The following is an 18,064-nucleotide window of genomic DNA, read 5'->3' as shown; positions in this document are numbered from 1 at the left end:
TCCCTCCTTCTTGAAACCTTCAGGAACAAAGTGGATTTCTATTTGTTCCTGAGAAAAATGGCATTTGCTGCTAATGTCCCAAATAAGTAAACATCTGTACAAGAAAATTATCTTGTTATTGGCTTTGGTGCTCAAGTTATTCATTAAAACTAAGTGTTCATCGTGGTCCTTGTGGCCAACAAAGAATAAAATGAATTTTCACTAGCAACAGCAGAAAACAAATTTGAACTACACCTATGTATAACTATACTTAATATCTTGCCTGTAATTCATGCTCATATTTGTGCAGAGTACTCTCATAGAGTGTAATTAACTACTCTGAGAGCTGTGTCAATACTTCTCCACAATCAGATAAAAGCACGAAATAAATGGTATGTTTGCAGAAAGATATTCCATGTTTATATATGTATGTTGAAGTTTGTTTCAGTGGTGAGTTAATATTTCATTAAAAAGCATGATTTTGCTTGATGGTTCTTTATGAGGTTAAGAAACGATTATTTTAATGAGGAAGATTCTGTCCATTCTGAAAGTACCTCATGAGATGGAAGGAGGAGAGGGAAACCCACAGATTTAATCCAGAAAACCATCACTTTTGTTTCTTCATCACTTAACAGAGTCCTTTCTAAACATGACCTCTGTGGTCCAAGGCTTCAGTTACTCACAGCTAGGCAAGCATAAGGACCTGAAATAGCACCTTTAAGATTCATGTTCCAGCAAAGACAGGAGCTTCATCCCAAGCTAGCAAATTTCAAAAGAAATTCAGTAAGGGTGGGGAGGGAGGTTGGCTCATATTGTACCCACACATGTGCAGAACTGGCATTAATCACCTTTGGTCTGGCTTGGAGGAAGGAGAAAAACAACAACAACGTGGAGGGAGAAGCACCATTTGTATTTGTCATCAGCAGCGGATGACCATGGAGAAGGCGATGGCACCCACTCCAGTACTCTCGCCTGGAAACTCCCATGGGCGGAGGAGCCTGGGGGGCTGCAGTCCACGGGGTCGCTAAGAGTCGGACACCACTGAGCGACTTCCCTTTCACTTTTCACTTTCATGCATTGGAGAAGGAAATGGCAACCCACTCCTCTGTTCTTGCCTGGAGAATCCCAGGGATGGGGGAGCCTGGTGGGCTGGCGTCTGTGGGGTCGCACAGAGTCGGACACGACTGAAGCGACTTAGCAGCAGCAGCAGCGGATGACCATGCTGACAGCCTACCATCTCATAAACCTCTGAACTACAGCAAACACCTGTGTGTATCACCTATATTTCTGCACGCTTCAGAACGTAACACTAAAATGTATCAAATGCTGCATTTTCCAATAGTATAGTTTTAATGAAACCAGGACAAAACAAAAAAGTTCCCATTTCGATGATGTTTTTCACCAGCCACTGATGGCGGTTTATGTCAACCAAGCTACATTTTTATTTCTCCAGACAGAATTTCTTTAGAGCTGGTTGGCATGTGCAGACAAGAAACCACTGTGGGGCTTTGGATTGGAAGTGCTGTGAAGGACAAGCATCAAGCCACAGAGCTCAGGCCTGTCTCTGCAGGCCAGCACCACCCTCAGCCCTGCAGTCTCCATCAAGCTTGGGGAGGTGGGGTGGGGGTGGGGTGGGACATACCAGGAGAGGCAGACACAAACAACGCCCACTGATGCAAGATCTGCCCGCCTCAATTCCCAGTGTTTCTAAAGCATCCCACTGTGGATGCGTATCCAAGCGCTAGTTAAGACCTGGTTGCACACGAGGGCCCCTAAGCAAAGACTTTTCTGCAAAATCTCCAACTGCCATCAAGCGTGGGCGTCCAGAGAGGACCAGAGCACAGAACTGTGCCTCCACAATTCACATCAACTGGCAATAAAATGATGGCTTATGAAGTCACCCACGTAGGGGTAAGGTCAGTAGGACGGTGCTTTTCCCCACTTCCTCTCCCCTTTGAGGCAGATAACATGTTAAATTAAGGGAGTGTTGGCTGCTGGCCACATTGATCAGGGTGAGGAGGGAGCTGATGCTTGTCAATGAGTATTCATTCACTCCCCAGTAGTTGCCACTCACTCTTACCATGGATCCCTACACCTGAAAACCACCATACCATGAAGAAAGACAGCAGGAAAGAGGAGACTTGGACACAGCACTAACAGACCGTCATCATCAAACTCTCCTGAACGATAGCTGATGAATCGGAGATGGTTTTAGTACACTCTCAAGTCACAAGGTGGAAACAGCTGCTCAATGCGTTTGTATAGCAACAAGTATTGAGACGCTGCACAGTCCTACAAAAATCTATCCTCCACTTCACTTTGAAAACACAGAAAATGCTCCCACCTTTGACTATCCAGAACCCAAATTTCCATAATTCATAATACAGGGAAGACAGGCTGAGCTTGTTCGGGACCTCATAAGGCGGCTGTAGAGATCCCGAAAGGCTCCGACCTTCCCGCCTCCCCAGTCTGGGACCGCACATGACCTGGGAGAGAAGCTACAGGAGAAGCAACACGCTGTGTCACGTGACCTCTACAGCCGCCCACCCAGTGAGCATTTCACGCCATTTTTGGTTTCTTATCTGCCAGCCAGAATAAAAGAAATTTGATCCCCAGGCATTCAAACACAGGAAAGTATGCTCTGCCACCTTGTCCCATGTCTTAGAAAGAAGAAAAACCCTCAACAAACCTAGTAACAACACGAGGATGTGTAGGAAGGATGTCTGAAGGTAATTAACCCCCTTATGGCAGAAGCAAGGAGAGCATCGCATGTCGACAGTCTGAAACGCACCCTGAGAGCATCTCCAAGTGCCTCGCTCTCACACTTACCTGACCGTGGGATGGCAGCGCCGGGTAAGCCATGGGCTGACTCATCACTCCCTTCTGCTTGATGAGGAGCACGCGCTTCTGGTCCTCACTCAGGTGTGCCCTGGGGGCCTGGAGCTGAGGTGGGGGCTGCTGCGGGGGCTGCGGCTGCGGGGGCTGCTGCTGGATGTAGGGCGTGAGGGGGGTTTTGTTGGGATTGGCCATCGGGGGCGTCATCCTCTGACTCAAGTCGGCATTAAAGTGGGTCAGAGGCTTAGTGTTGCCATAAGTCAGAATATTGTGCTGTTTGTTTAAGGAGTTTGTACCCATGTTATTTGGCTGCTGATTGATCATATTCAGGTGATTCTGAGGGAGGTAGTTATTCATTGTCGTCTTCTGCAGGTTGTTGGCCATGGGAGGCACTATAGGATTTTGGTTGTTAAAGGCTTGGGGGTACATCATGGGGCTATTTGGTTTTTCCGCCGGGAAAGCTGCTCCGTAGGGACTGGATGGAGGCCCTAAGGGAGACCAACTGGAAGTCTGATTTGAGTGCTGCTGCTGCTGCTTCTGCTGCATGAGTTTGGCCCTTTGCTGCTGCTGCGCGGCCATCTGCTTGAGCTGCTCGGCGGGGGACAGGTCAGAGCCGGGCACGGCCCCGGGGCCCGAGCCCGCAGCGGCCACCGGCACGGCTGCAGGATTAAGGAGATAACCATTTCCGGGCCGAGACGGAGCCTGGCCCGGCGTGAGAGCTGGGTTCGGAGTTTGAGGGGACGGGACCGCACAGTTCGCTGGGGAGCTGGCAGGGTTGGGCGCCACGGGAGTGGTGGCCACAGAAGGTAAGTTGGTGGCCGTGGAGACGGTGGAGAAGGGAGGACCCGAAGAAGAAGGCCTGGCCTGGGGGGAGCCCAGAGAGACGTGCGCGAAGGGAGAGTGAGACGGGTCGCTCTTCACGCTGGCGCTCTCCTGGGACAGCGGGGTCTCTGTGGCCGGTTGCGAGAATTCCGGCTCCTTCTTCTCTTCAAAGTCTTCATTGAACAGGTCCTGTATGTCGTCTTCAGGAACGGTGTTGGCCAGTTCGTCTATTAACTCCTGCCACTCCTGATCGTTCAGGTTAATGTCCGAGAACAGCTTGTTCTGATTGGAAAGAGAGGTTTCTGATGTGTCTATGCAAGTAGGGTCGTCGAGAGGTTCCTGTTTGAGATCTTTGCTCTGCAAGACGGTGAAGCTGTCCTCCAGGTCACTGCAACCATTCACAGGAAGTTTAAGTTCTGGGAGTCTCCCATTCTTACTCAGGTCTTCCAGAAGCCCAGGAGTGTGAGTCCCACTATTCTGCAAGGGCAAAGAAGGCTTCAGGTCAAGTTGGTGAAGCGGAGAAGCTGAAGGCAGCGGCATGTTGTTGGGTAAATTGTTGATGGCTTCCATCCCCGTGGGAATGTCCTTTCGTATCCGCTTGCTAGTTGGAGAAAAGCTTCCATCGCAAGCCCCGTTCTGCTGGTCTCCATTAAGTGGTGATCGGGCTCCTTCCAACTTCCTTTTCACAGTCTCTTGGAGCTGTGAAAGAAACAGGAAAGAGAATGACTAAATGTCCAAGTCACAACTGACTCTTCAAGCATGGCGGTATGCATCGCTATGAACGAATTGTTCAGTTATTCAGAACGTATCAGAAAGATGTTATATATCTAATTTCAAAACTGCCCAGCCTTCGATTCAAATTCTTTGCAAAGAGCTTTCATCCAAAAGCAGAGTTCACAGGACTAAGAGATAGTAAGCAAACCAAAGATTGAAGGGTGGAACAAAAGAAAGAAGCAGGCAATCAACGCTTGTCTTACTGGGAAGAATCATCTAGGAATATTTTTCAAATGAATGCTACATGTGAGACTGGGGCCAAAATGTGCCATACTCAAGAAAGGTGTTGATACCTATCTTAAATTTTTGTCACAGCTTAATTGAGAACATCAAGGAATTAACAATACTACAAAGCACACTGAAAATCCTTGAAGAAGATGGCTTTTAACACATTTACTGATTAGCACAGAAATGAAGATTAATGGTTAACATAACCCAAAACTTCTTTTTGGTTCTTATTGTACTTGACCTGCCAGCATCTCATGACATAGTAGCCTGCTCTGTTCTAAAAGCCGGCATGATCACACTTTCCTGGATTTCCTTCTTTCTTTCCATCTGCTTGTTCTCTTTTGTATTCTTTCGTTCCCCTAAATGATGGCATTCTTTGTTGTTTGGTCTTAAGCTTCCTTTTGCCTCCAGGGCGCTGTACCTGTTGTTTTCTTCTCTTGGAAAACACTCCTCCCCTCTCTCCCCTTCCCTGGTAATGGCTACTCATCTTCCTGGTTGAATCTTAGATTTTACTTCCTCCAGGAAGTCTCTCACATCTCCACCCCACCCCAATTACAATAGGTACCTCTTTTCATCCACCTGTACTGGGTTGGAAATTCTGGAATAAGTTTTTCCAAGCAACCTCTCCTTCCCCATCATAGGTTTCACTGTACACTGGGACAATTGCTTAAGTGTCTATTTAGCAAGCTCCAAGAAGGTCAGGGCTACAGCTGACTTGCTTACTATGCATTTGTGGGGTTGCAGATAGTGTTCAGTTCAGGTTCATAGCAGTGGTTAACAGGTGACAGCAAAGATGAATGATTCTCTTGTCTAATTCACAGGTGCTGAAGGAGGTGAGTTTGGATCCGAGCAGGAGGCAACCCCACTGACGTGAAGGAATGCTTGACTTTGAACTTCTACATTCCTGGTAACGGGATATCTAACCCTGGAGAGTGCTGTGTCTGTTTAACTGGACTTATCTGCAAAGTCCAGTTAAGAAAAGTCTTGCTAACTGTGGATTTAGTAAGTATAAACCTAATTCACCTGTCTGTCCCTTTCCTTTTTGCCAGAAAGGGCCGGTCCACAGGGCTCTAGTGAAGGAGGCTGACACAGAGGAGATCATGGGGAAACACCTGCTGCATGATGACAAAAGGAAGACACGGTTGGGTTAGGAGGAGGCTCTAGTAACTTTGCAGAGTTGAAGGCACAAGGCAGAGAGACCTGGGGAGGGAGTGGGAAGCAGAACAGCCCTGACCCGGGCCCTCTCCAATTCGTGGCAGAGCATCCCAGGATTGAGGCAAGAGAGGGACAGTCTTCCCTCTGGCCCCGCACACACACAGGGAGGCACATGTGTAATAAAACCAACCTGGAGATGCCATGAGGGGTTCTAAGAAGTGCCACTTTATTGCTATCATCTCATAAGTAGAGAATTCCATTTTAAAAGGAAACAGAAGAGGTCTTAAAGTAAAAATCCAGTCTAACCTTTGCTCCAACATTTTCCTTTTTGAATCACAACACCAAACATTCTGTAGTTGCTTGGTAGACACTCCTGAATTGCTTGAAATCAGGCCATAACTAAGACACACTGGAATTTGACTTCAAAGAAGATACTGACTTCATCTGTCGTACAAGGCAGAAACTTTGAGAAAATGAAGCTATTTATTGAACAAACCGGGAAACGGTAGTTCTGCTCTTAGGTATGGCAGACACTTGAATGTAGCTCCAACACATAGCGGCAAGGTCAGAAATGGCAGGTGCAGAATTTAAAGTAAAACGTGGGCCCTCAGCACTTCTTGAGGGGATGTTAACCTTAAAAAAGTAAGCACTTGTCTTAAAGATGAGGGCTTCCCAGGTGGCTCAGTGGTAAAGGAGCCGTCTGCCAATGGAGGAGAGCAGGTTCAACCCCTGGGTTGGGAAGATAACTTGGAGAAAGAAATAGTAACACACTCCAGCATTCTTGCTTGGAAAATCCCATGGACAGAGGAGCCGGTGGGATAACAGTTCATGGGGTCACAAAGACTTGGACACAACTTAGTGACTGAACAAAAACAGCAACTTAAAAATGAACCTGACTTTATTTTTAAAGGTACAGATCCAGGATTCTGTTCTAGGCCATGAAATGGACAGGGCAGGATGGAGAAATGAAGACAAATGCTTTATTTATTCCTCTGGGAATAGTGGCGACTGAGACCATGGAGACAGACAAGTCTGCCTGGGAACCCCAAGGCTCACCTCTTACCAGCAGAGCAGGCCTGACGGGGGGGGGGGGGGGGGGGGGGGCGCCGGGAGGGGGGCGGTGGGTGAGGCAGAACATGGCAAAAACATAGAAACAGCCTTGTTGGCCTTGGAATCAGAATGTCTGGCTTCAACCCCTAGAACCCCCTCTAGGAGTTAATATGTATAAATATTATCTAGTACTCAATAAATATTAGCTATGATTGCCCTCTGAGCATCCCTTGTGGCTCAGATGGTAAAGAATCAGCCTGCAGTGCGGGAGACTGGGTTCTATCCCTGGGTTGGGAAGATCCCCTGGAAGAGGGCATGGCAACCCACTCCAGTAGTCTTGCCTGGAAAAGCCCCGTGGACAGAGGAGCCTGGCAAGCTACCATCCGTGGGATCACAAATATTAGGACAGAACTGAGCGACTAAGCACACACAGGATGCCCTCCATTAGAAAATGAGTTAGAGGGACTTCCTGGTGGTCCAGTGGTTAAGAATCCACCCACCAATGCAGGGGGCACAGGTATGATCCCTGGCCTGGGAAGAGCCCACATGCCGAGAGGCAACTAAGTCCACGCACCACAACTGCTGAGCCGGTGCTCTGGAGCTTGCAAGTCACAACAAGAGAAGCCACTGCAATGAGAAGCCTGTGCACTGCAAGGAAGAGCAGACCGCACCGCAACCAGAGAAACCCTGTGTGCAATGCAGACCCAGCGCAGCCATACATACATAATTAACAAAACTGAGACTTATGTGAAGGTAGGGGTTTTTCTGCTTCTTCCCACTCCTGGACCCCCAGTGGCTCACAGTACATACTCAATAAATACATGTCAAATGAATGAATCCTGGAAAACTTAAACTCTCCTAAACTTTGGTTTCTTCATCTGCAAAATGGGTCAATAATACCTAGATCATACAGTTAACTGTGAGGATGAACTTAAATGAAATAAAATGGAAAGCACTTAGTTTCATGCCTGGTATCCTGTAAGCACCCACTAAGCCTTAGCTATTATTATCTTAAATATGTGATTTAAAAGTTTTTTTAAAAAATGCAGTGATACCCACTGAAACAATTGCAACTTAGTTTCTGAATCTCTAAATACATATAGGTACAATGATATATTTTTGTTCTCTAGCTTGCAATAGCCTAATGTTTTCCAAGCATCCTGTATAACTTTTTAAATATAAACAACAAAAATCAAATTTGCAATTCAAGCCTGAGTCCAAGTGCTAATGCATTCGTGTCCTAGATTGTAGAACAGCGCTGCATGGTTGGGGCTCAAATCAAATACATTTCCAGGATGTGACCCGAATGAAGCTACTGAGTATTTCCTTTTCCTTGAGGGCCTAGAGTTCCCCACCGCTGGCCCCTTTAAGCCAAATCTTGACATATATTTCCTGTACCAGAATTGGGAATGGAAGAAAGATATTATAGAAGAAACACGTTACAGTTTTTCTTTTGTTGCTGTTCAGTCACTCAGTTGTGTCCGACTCTTTGTAACCCCATGGACTGCAGACGCCAGGCTTCCCTGTCCTTCACTATCTCTTGGAGCTTGCTCAAACGCATGTCCATTGACTTGGTGATGCTATCTGACCATCGGTCCTCTACTGCCCCCTTCTCCTTTCATCTTCAATCTTTCCCAGCATCAGGGTTTTAGTTGTGTCCAGAACAGCAGCGCCATCTCAGCACCCCTCCTGTGCCTCATCTTTGCTAGACAGCAGGGTGGACTGAGAGTCTGACTCCCTCCTTATGTCCCTCTTGGGGGATGGAAGGAGAGTGGGCAGGAGGAGATAGGACCTGCAGGCTGAGGAACTCGCAAGCAGCAACTCTCCTGCTCACAACTGCCTACACATGGAAATGTCCTGGGGACTCCCCACGCCCCAGACTCAGGTCAGGGTCTCCTCCCTACTAACCTTATCTCAGGAAATCCCTGGGGAAACCATGGGAACAGTGAGAGCCTTTATTTTCTTGGGTTCCACAATCACTGCAGATGGTGACTGCAGCCATGAAATTAAAAGACGCTTGCTCCTTGGAAGAAAAGCTACAATCAACCTAGACAGCATATTACAAAGCAGAGACATTACTTTGCTGACAAAGATCCGTCTAGTCAAAGCTATGGTTTTTCCAGTAGTCATGTATGGATATGAGGGTTGGACCATAAGAAAGCTGAGCGCCGAAGAATTGATGCTTTTGAACTGTGGTGCTGGAGAAGACTCTTGAGAGTCCCTTGGACAGCAAGGAGATCAAACCAGTCCATCCTAAGGGAAATATTCATTGAAAGAATTGATGCCTAAGCTGAAGTTTCAATATTTTGTTCACTTGATGTAAAGAACCGACTCATTGGAAAATGCCCTGATGCTGGGAAAGATTGAAGGCAGGAGGAGAAGGGGACGACAGGGGATGAGATGGTTGGATGGTATCACTGACTCAATGGACATGAGTTTGAGCAAGCTCTGGGAGTTGGTGATGGACAGGGAAGCCTGGTGTGCTTCAGTCCATGGGGTCGCAAAGAGTTGGACGTGACTGAGTGACTGAACTAAACTGAACAGGAAGTCTCTGGTCCTGCTTCCCAAAAATGGAAGCCTCTTAATATGATTTGTGCCCTCATGGAAGAATCACAGGAGCTCTTCACCGAGCGTCGGGTTCCTCGTTCCGCTATTCTTGTTTTATTACATGTACATGTTTCCTCCCATTTAGGGACACTGAGGGGCCCGGAGCTGAAGTCATCCACTGCTGTGACAGTGGGGGTCTCTCGTATGTCAGTTACTCTGAAGGCGACAAATCCTCCTCCACAGTGATTCCAGCACCGGGCTCTCGCCTACAGTGTGGCCTGATGGCTGTGTTTCTGTGAAACTCTGTGTGTATGTGTGTGTGTGATAGAGTTCAAACGGGGAGAGACAGAATGGTGTGGGATCAGTGATAGGACATCCAAACCAGCAGTAATAAGAACAGCGAAGCCTTTGGGGTTATAAAGCGCTTTTATGCAGGATCATATATTATCCACATAGCAAACCTCTGGGGAAGGTCATGCATGTGCTGGTCTGATGGCTTTACAGGAGGTGAAATGGAGAGGGCGGATGATACCCAGAACAAGGAGGAACATGGCTGAGATGACCAGACCTCTGCTGACATTTCCAGCAGATTCTAAACGGTGCATGAGAAAGATATTCTTTCTTCCTATAGACTTTTAGCAGTGCCAGGATGCTAAACAAAACAAAACAAAAAAACAAAACTCAACTCTTATTGACTGTCCCTGACTTTGCATGAAATTGAGGAGGATCTGGGAGCTTGGAATAAAAATGATGATCCTGCTATTAAGATGATGAAGATTTTAAGATGGAAGATATTGGGGGTAACCATCAGATTCCTGTCTCCTTCTCCTACAGAGTCTAAGAGGTGGGAAGGATTCATTTGAACCACCTTACAGAGGAGGAGATTAGGCATAGTGAGATTAGCACTGTGTCCCAGATTATAGTGCCTGGGGTGGGGGGTAAGGTGGGGGCATTCAGTTTAGTTCAGTTCAGTCATTCAGTCGTGTCCAACTCTGTGCGACCCCATGAATCGCAGCATGCCAGGCCTCCCTGTCCATCACCAACTCCCGGAGTTCACTCAGATTCACGTCCATCGAGTCAGTGATGCCATCCAGCCATCCCATCCTCTGTCGTCCCCTTCTCCTCCTGCCCCCAATCCCTCCCAGCATCAGAGCCTTTTCCAATGAGTCAACTCTTCTCATGAGGTGGCCAAAGTATTGGAGTTTCAGCTTTAGCATCAGTCCTTCCAATGAACACCCAGGGCCGATCTCCTTCAGAATGGACTGGTTGGATCTCTTTGCAGTCCAAGGGACTCTCAAGAGTCTTCTCCAATACTATAGTTCAAAAGCATCAATTCTTCGGTGCTCAGCTTTCTTCACAGTCCAACTCTCACATCCATACCTGACCACTGGAAAAACCATAGCCTTGACTAGATGGACCTTTGTTGGCAAAGTAATGTCTCTGCTTTTCAATATGCTATCTCAACCTGGATTCAAATTCAGACTCAGGTGACTGCATAAGCACTTCCCCTCATGCAGGTGGTGAAGCACAGCCATGCCTTCATCAGTGACCCTGAGATCCAACACTAATCATGATAAAGTGTTTTCAGACATTTTCAGGACTCATCCTTATTCCACCTTCTCCTCACCACCTAAAGCCAACTGCACCTCAAGGACATCTGTTCTTATCACTGGCGATTTTTATCTTAATAAAAGATTTTTATTTCATCTTCCACTCCCAATGCCACTCCCTTAGTTCAGATCATCAACACTGCCCTTGTGATTTTGGCAGCAGCTCCTGACTAGCCTCTCTGCTCCAGTCTCGCCTCTTCTCCAGTTGATTCTCTCTGTTGTCTCTCTGTTGGGGCTGTGGTTTTTCCTTATAAAATGTGAACCCAATCTTCACTTGCAGCTCCTCTGGAGCTATCTGCTGTCATCAGCATCATCTCAGCCTCACACGACAGCCCTCCACAACTTGATCTTTACCACTGCTTGCCTCTCCAGTCTCAGCTATCACCTTGAACCTTCTTACCCCCTCTGGCCCTCCAACTCCAAGCAGATCGAAACCTTCAGCTCTGCTTACTCATTTGCCATTCTCAGGACGCACGGTGTTTGCTGTCTGTCTCTCTGAGTCTTGGCATATGTTATACTCTCACCCAGCTTCTTCACCCGGCCAATTCTGTTTGTCCATCACCATGCAGTTTAGACATTATGTTCTATACAGTCTCTCATGACAGCTCCTCTGCACACGTCCTGATCTTGGAGACCATTGAGCTGCTTCCACAGCACCTAATACACATCATACCGTAACAGCTTGCCTTTTCCTTTATAAGATTGTAGGGATGAATGAAAACTAGAAAGATTTCTCAAATAACCACCCTCAGTTTGTGTAACTGATCCCTAAAGCAGGCACTTGAAAATGTTGGCCTGTATGGTGTTTTAATGACAAGTAAGTAAATGTATGATTTATTTTGGTTATTTTAAAAGTCTGGAAACGGCCCACAGACTGTCCCTTCCTTAAGATGTTGGAGAATTCTATGGATCCAGGAAACCTATGTTGAGAACAACTTGAGAGCATATGAAGAGCATCATGGTGAGGAAAAGTGAATTTGAAACCCAGAGACTTTATGTAACATTACCAGGTTCACAGGTTTTGACATGTTTGTGAACTCAAAATGCTGGATATTTTCATAGTTGAAAATTTTAAATTTCCTTACACAGGTTTCGAGTGGTTTTCACCCACCAACGTGCTCTTTCCAACCAAAAGTGTGGGTGAACTTCCTTCTCCAAGTAGTAGAGATACAAGTATACAAGAATTAAAGGTGAATTGCAGGTGCTATAAGTAATTTAGAGGCTCCAAGAGAATATTCTGGTTATTCTAATCTGCTCTGGTCAAACCAGAAGATGATTCACGGAATCAGTTTTCATATGGCTATTTTCTTCTCATTCTATCAGTAGATAATAAGCATATGAACACATGGATAAATCTGACTTGCTTATTTAATATATTTGATGAATGACCCAGAATATTCATGTGTGAAATATATTAATTAGTAGAATACAAATAGAGTGGAAAACATTTCCAGAACTGTCTTCTAGATTTCAGTGTCCTTAGAAAGGATCTTTTGAGATTTCTTTAGAGGTTCAGTTTTCTAGATCAGTGACTTTACAGTGACTTGGGAAGCTATTAAAAATGCAGGTTTCTTGGTTCCACGTCCTCAGTGTGATTTTATCCCCCAAGGTGGGGCCCAGATTGGGACACAGACTGGTGCCACAGGCATCTGAAGAAACTTAATAAAAAGCTCCAATTTCTCTGAGTTCGTCCAACAGTCCCAGGTTTTAGAAGTTCCTATCTAAACTAACAATTCTGTCAGAGTCCTGAAATTCTGAAGTCGTCCATTTGATTAAAAATATATACGCACACTAACCAATGAATGTCAGTATCAGATGGTCCTGGGAATCCCCTGGTACCCCGTGGTTAGGACTTAGTGCCTCACTGCTGTGGGCCTGGGTTTGGTCCCTGGTCATGGAACTAAGGTCCCACAAGATACAGAGTGGCCAAAAAAAACCCCAAAACAATAAACAAAAAAACCCAGAAAAATATCATATGTTCCCGAGTTGACTGGTGATGCTCTGGGACAGCTCATACGCAAGATCAAGAAACAAAGCTCTAGATGGAGATATTTCCCAGCACAGGGGAGCTTGAGTCCTGTAGGAGCTTGCTGAATTTCTACAAGACTTTACATGAAAATGATTAGTTTTTATATTTGAGGTTTCTCTGAGTAGGATAATATCCTAGATCATTTTCTCCCTCCATATTATACACACTTACCTTCATTTTCATTCCTCACGAACTGAGGGTGTGTTGTATGCCTGATGGGTGGGTTCATTCCCAGAACAAAGACCACGTCAGAAAGCAAATGTATGTCAGAGGTATGTTGAGAAAAGTCGAATATGTTTGTTTTAAGGGAATCTACGTGAAGAGTCTACATGTCCAGATGCCATCATCAACTCAGTGGACATGAACTTGAGCAAACTCCAGGAGAAAGTGTAGGACAGGCAGGCAGGACGTGCTGCAGTCCACGTGGCTGCAAAGAGTCGGACATGACTTAGCAACCGAACAACAACAACGTGAAGGGTACAGCAACCCGCATAAAAAAGATAAAGCTCATCATAACTTCTGAAATCCGCTTTGTCAGCCTTTACACTCCTCACATTATTTTAGAGAGAAAACAATTTTATTACCTAATAAAATTCATATGAGTTTAAATACAGACACACAGAAAATCTGCCTGAGAGCCCAGAGTTTAAAACCTCTACCTGTGACCATTCCAGGACATTCTTTGGACCTAATCAAGAGGAAATGTGGGGCTTTGGAGGGGATGTCAGTTAAAAACCTGACATCCCCTCTGGTCCCAGTCCAGCTGTTGGGAGTCAGTGCTTTCAATGTCATAGTTCAATCCTTGGTCTAGGAACTAAGATCCCACAAGGGCAGCACAGCCAAAAAAGAAAAAAACAAAATCTGTGTTCTGAAATGCTCCAGGAAGAAATGGATCATCTTAAAAGTGGCCTCGCCCTCCCAGAAAGCATCTGAAACCTCAACTACATAGGCTCAAGAGAATGCTGGGGCATTGCTGAGCCCCCAGCCCAAAGGAAGAGGACCAGGCAGAACGTTCTGGGAGACTTTGAGTTTAGCTTTACAAACGACCATGATCTTTTACTTTTTGCTATCATATATTGTATTGCTCAGTCACTCAGTCATATCCGATTCTTTGTAACCCCATGGACTGTAGCCCACCAGGCTCCTCTGACCCTGGAATTCTCCAGGCAGGAATACTGGGTGGGCAGCCATTTCCTTCTCCAGGGGATCTTAGTGACCCAGGGATCGAACTCGCATCTCCTGCATCGGCAGGTGGATTCTTTATCACTAGTGCCATCTGGGAAGCAAACTCTATTCCCAAATCATCTTAGATATGTACACACAAGAGTGGTGGTGCCCCTTTCCAGTGTTTGGAATGTGGATGCCCGCCCAATTCCAGCTGCAAGCCGCTAAATTAAGACATTCTTTAAAAGCATTTTAAATCTTTTGTGTGTGGCTGCATTTTTAGGTACCCTTTTATCCTCCAGTTATGCCTAAACTGCACCACCTGAACCCACAACAACACACTGAGAATGGGTCATAAAACATCAGCAGTGGCAGTCAAGGCCCTTAACACTGAGAAATGCCGAGTCCCAAGATGTCCTCAAATCTCCATGTTTCCAAATACATGAATGTCGGTAGAGGCTCTTGGCTTTCTCTTGATTAAATAAATAACATATATTTTCACTGCAAGTCAGGTGAATTCTGTGTACTCTTTATATCTGAAGTAATGAAGTTTTTCACAAGCTCCATATATGTAGTTCAAATTGGTATTTCAGTGAATTTATTAACTTCATTGAAACTGAGACTATCTCTGCAAATGCCAACTTTCAAATTTCCTCCCATAGTTTTCAATAGAAAGACCTAACTGGTAAGTTTTTATTAGAAAATCTGGCTCACTGAAGATATTCTAGTCCTTTAATCTTCTAATTGGTTGAGACCTTGCAATGTACCAGGCATCATGCTACATGCTTTATGTATATTGCTGGTGACGGTAGTTTAGTCACTAAGTTGTGTCTGACTTTTTGTGATCCCATGGACTGTATAGCCCACCAGGCTCCTCTGTCCATGGAATTCTCCAGGCAAGAATACTGGAGTGGGTTGCATTTCCTTCTCTGGGGGATCTTACCCAGCCAGGGATTGAAGCCGGGTCTCCTGCATTGCAGACGGATTCTTCATCAATGGAGCCACCTAGGAAGCCCGATTGTTAATCCTCACAATACCCCTGTGACGGAAGAGAGGTGGCCTCAGAGACTGTGGTCATTTGTCCCAGGACACACGGCAGAGCCTTACTTAGTTCCATCTGCCTCTCAAATCTGCATTTTCACCTACTGCACTGTTCTGCATCTGATAACTCCTGTCCTGATCAAACACGAGCAAACCTGGCTCAGAAATTCTGGGAAAATGTTTTCGACACTGGTGTCGTGACGGGTTAAGGAGGATGTGTTCACGTGTTTTGAGTCAGAGCTGCCTGATTCACAGAAAAGCATCGTGCTCCTCTACGAGGAAAGATGTTACTCTGCAAATTTAGCATGTGTTTGAGAAGTGATGATAGCTGTAGCCTTGAAAACTTCAGGAGGGAGCAGATGTGTGCATCCCTTGGCAGCTTCCTTTGCTCAGTAGCTTTCTGTAGGAAAAGCTCCGCTGAGATCCGCAGTTGCCATCAGAATTCTACAGTCTGAACGCCGCACTGCTCTGTCTTTTCAGATACATAAACACGCACACACACGCACACACACACACACGACACTACATCTAAGGACAAGAAACAATTTCCTTAGGAATATCTCCCCCTAGAATGTCTTGCATACATTAGCTACTCAAACACGCCTGTGTGCATGACCTTGTATTACAATCTGAAATTCCTAATGGGATTTTATTTAGAGCTGTAAAGAAATGACAGCAGAGGAGGTCGGGGAAGAAGAAGGGAAAACCGTAGGGAGGAAGAGGGCAAATGGAAAGATCAGATCTTATCTGCGTCCTTCACAGCTGGAGCCTTACACCGACAACACAGACCAAAGAACAGGCATGTTGGAACGAAGCGTGAGGTTTCAATCTGTTTATTTTCTGGGAGGAGGGAGGCAGCAGGAGAAATACTTCAGGGAGGCTGAGCACTTTTCTCTCCCTTGGGTAGGAATCAAGAATATTTTTATTTCACTGTTTACTCAACATGTCCCTTCTTTCTAATGAGAAATTCTCCCTTTTGCTTATAGCCTCTTCCAGGAGTACCTCCATCGCACTGACGTCCTGTCCCACCGCTCATGGGATGCAAACAGCCCCCAGCGCCTGGTCCTGACACCGCTTTTGAATAAAAATCCAAGCACATGTTTATCTCCCTTTGGAAAACAAAAGTGTTGAAATAAGATCTCTGAGTCTATTAAAAGCCTCTTGTTTCCCTCAACGAGGTCAGACATTGCTCTTCCTTGTGAGTTGGAGTTTACAGACAGCAAAGGAAGAGAATTTTTCATCTCTCTCTCTCTCTCTCTCTCTCTCTCTCACACACACACACACACACACACACACACACACCCCATCTCAGTGAACAGACAGGACGTTATTCTTATTCCTGGATGGCGTCTGACTCCCACACTTCCCTTTCTTAGCAGGTTTTTGCCCCAAAGCTGAAAGCTAAGGGCTCGCCTTCAGTTGCCAGCAAAGAGATCACCATTATTTATGTCTTCAGAGTAACTTTGTCCACAAATAGGAGACAAGGCAGAAAGAAGGAAAGGGTTTTTCTCTCCAGGAAGAATCTCTCGGGGGTGGCGAGGTCCATGTGTAGACAGGCGCTTTCTCACTTTCAGGCAAACACAGGTATGATTTAACCGGCTCTGAGGATGTTCCAGTGGGCAGAGGCAGACAGGGCACCACGCACTCAGCCCATAAACAGCAGAGCTCCGGAGGCTGTCATCTGTGGGGAGAAGCTGCTCAGCTTCATCCCACCAGCTGAAATTCATTTTTCAAAAGAAATTAGACCAAGGTACTGTTGTTATAGCAACAGTCAGAGTCACTTACACAGCCTCTTTCCCACAACCTCTCTCTGACTTCCTGGGCAGTGATTTTAGTTATGCACAGGGAGTGACCACGGCTGAGCTGGGGTGGACCCTTTCTTTGCCCTTTAAGAAGTGGAAGCCTAAATCCTCTATTCCAATCTAAAGCTAAAAGATCAGACCCTCATGTTTTACAGAGCTCTCCCAGTCCTGAGAGTCAACAAACAGGGAAGAACAGAGAAAAGCCTTCGCATCTGATGTTTTCATCTCTTGGGTACTGGACACACAACCACTGAATTTTCTGGGGTTCCCCAAGTACTAGCTGTTTCACAGTGAGAATTTCCAGTGAGTCTGGTAATGTTGGCCATCACCACCACATTCTGAACTGCTTTATTACTTTCATCCTCTGGGATTTTATTCTTGGGGGTGTGGAACTCCCAATATGATAGCCTAGTCCTAGCCCCTAGAAACAACCATCAGCTCCAAAATGCCACTTTCTTAATGAAAATGTTTATCTCTTACCAAACCTTAATAGCAAATAACCTACTCAGGAAGATGGCAACATAATAGTGGTAAAAATCTATGAAGCCAGTGCTCATGGTGAACGTGAACTGTGTCCCTCGCCAAATTCATATGTTGAAGTTCTAACCCACAATAGCTTAGGATGTGAGGGTATCTGGAGAGGGGGTCTTTAATGAGGCCCTATGGGCATGCCCTCATCCAATCTGACTGGTGTCCGACAAGAAGAAAAAATTAGGACACAGATAACTCACAGAAGGAAGACCACGTAAAAACACAGGGATAAGATGGCCAGGGACAAGCCAAGGAGAGGGACCTCAGAAAAAAGCAGCCCTGCTGACACCTTGATCTTAGACTTCCAGTACCTGTAACGAATGCATTCCCGAAGCTGAAGCCACCCAGTGTGTGTGCTTTGTTATGGCAGCCGAAGTAGGCTAACGCAACTGGCAATCCGATTTAGATGTGACTCTGTTCTCTCAGTTAGGCCCTCAATCACTATTTGAGAGGAAAATCCTGCAAGATGTGTTCACACGTGGATTCAGTGAATGGAG

The 18,064-nt window shown here is 45.9% G+C and overlaps 1 protein-coding gene across 1 annotated transcript in view; it reads right to left on the bottom strand.

The window, feature by feature from the left end:
- Window positions 1–18,064, bottom strand: part of MAML3 (mastermind like transcriptional coactivator 3) — a 450,680-nt gene that overhangs the window by 173,939 nt on the left and 258,677 nt on the right. The window contains exon 2 of the mRNA XM_052654854.1: window positions 2,809–4,335. Within this exon, the coding sequence (XP_052510814.1) occupies window positions 2,809–4,335 (1,527 nt within the window). The remainder of the gene's footprint in view (window positions 1–2,808; window positions 4,336–18,064) is intronic.

Source organism: Budorcas taxicolor, chromosome 17 (assembly GCF_023091745.1).
Source record: "Budorcas taxicolor isolate Tak-1 chromosome 17, Takin1.1, whole genome shotgun sequence".
Lineage (NCBI taxonomy): Eukaryota > Metazoa > Chordata > Mammalia > Artiodactyla > Bovidae > Budorcas > Budorcas taxicolor.
The sequence above is the reverse complement of the archived record's forward strand: the minus strand, read 5'-3'. Positions and strand labels throughout refer to the sequence as shown.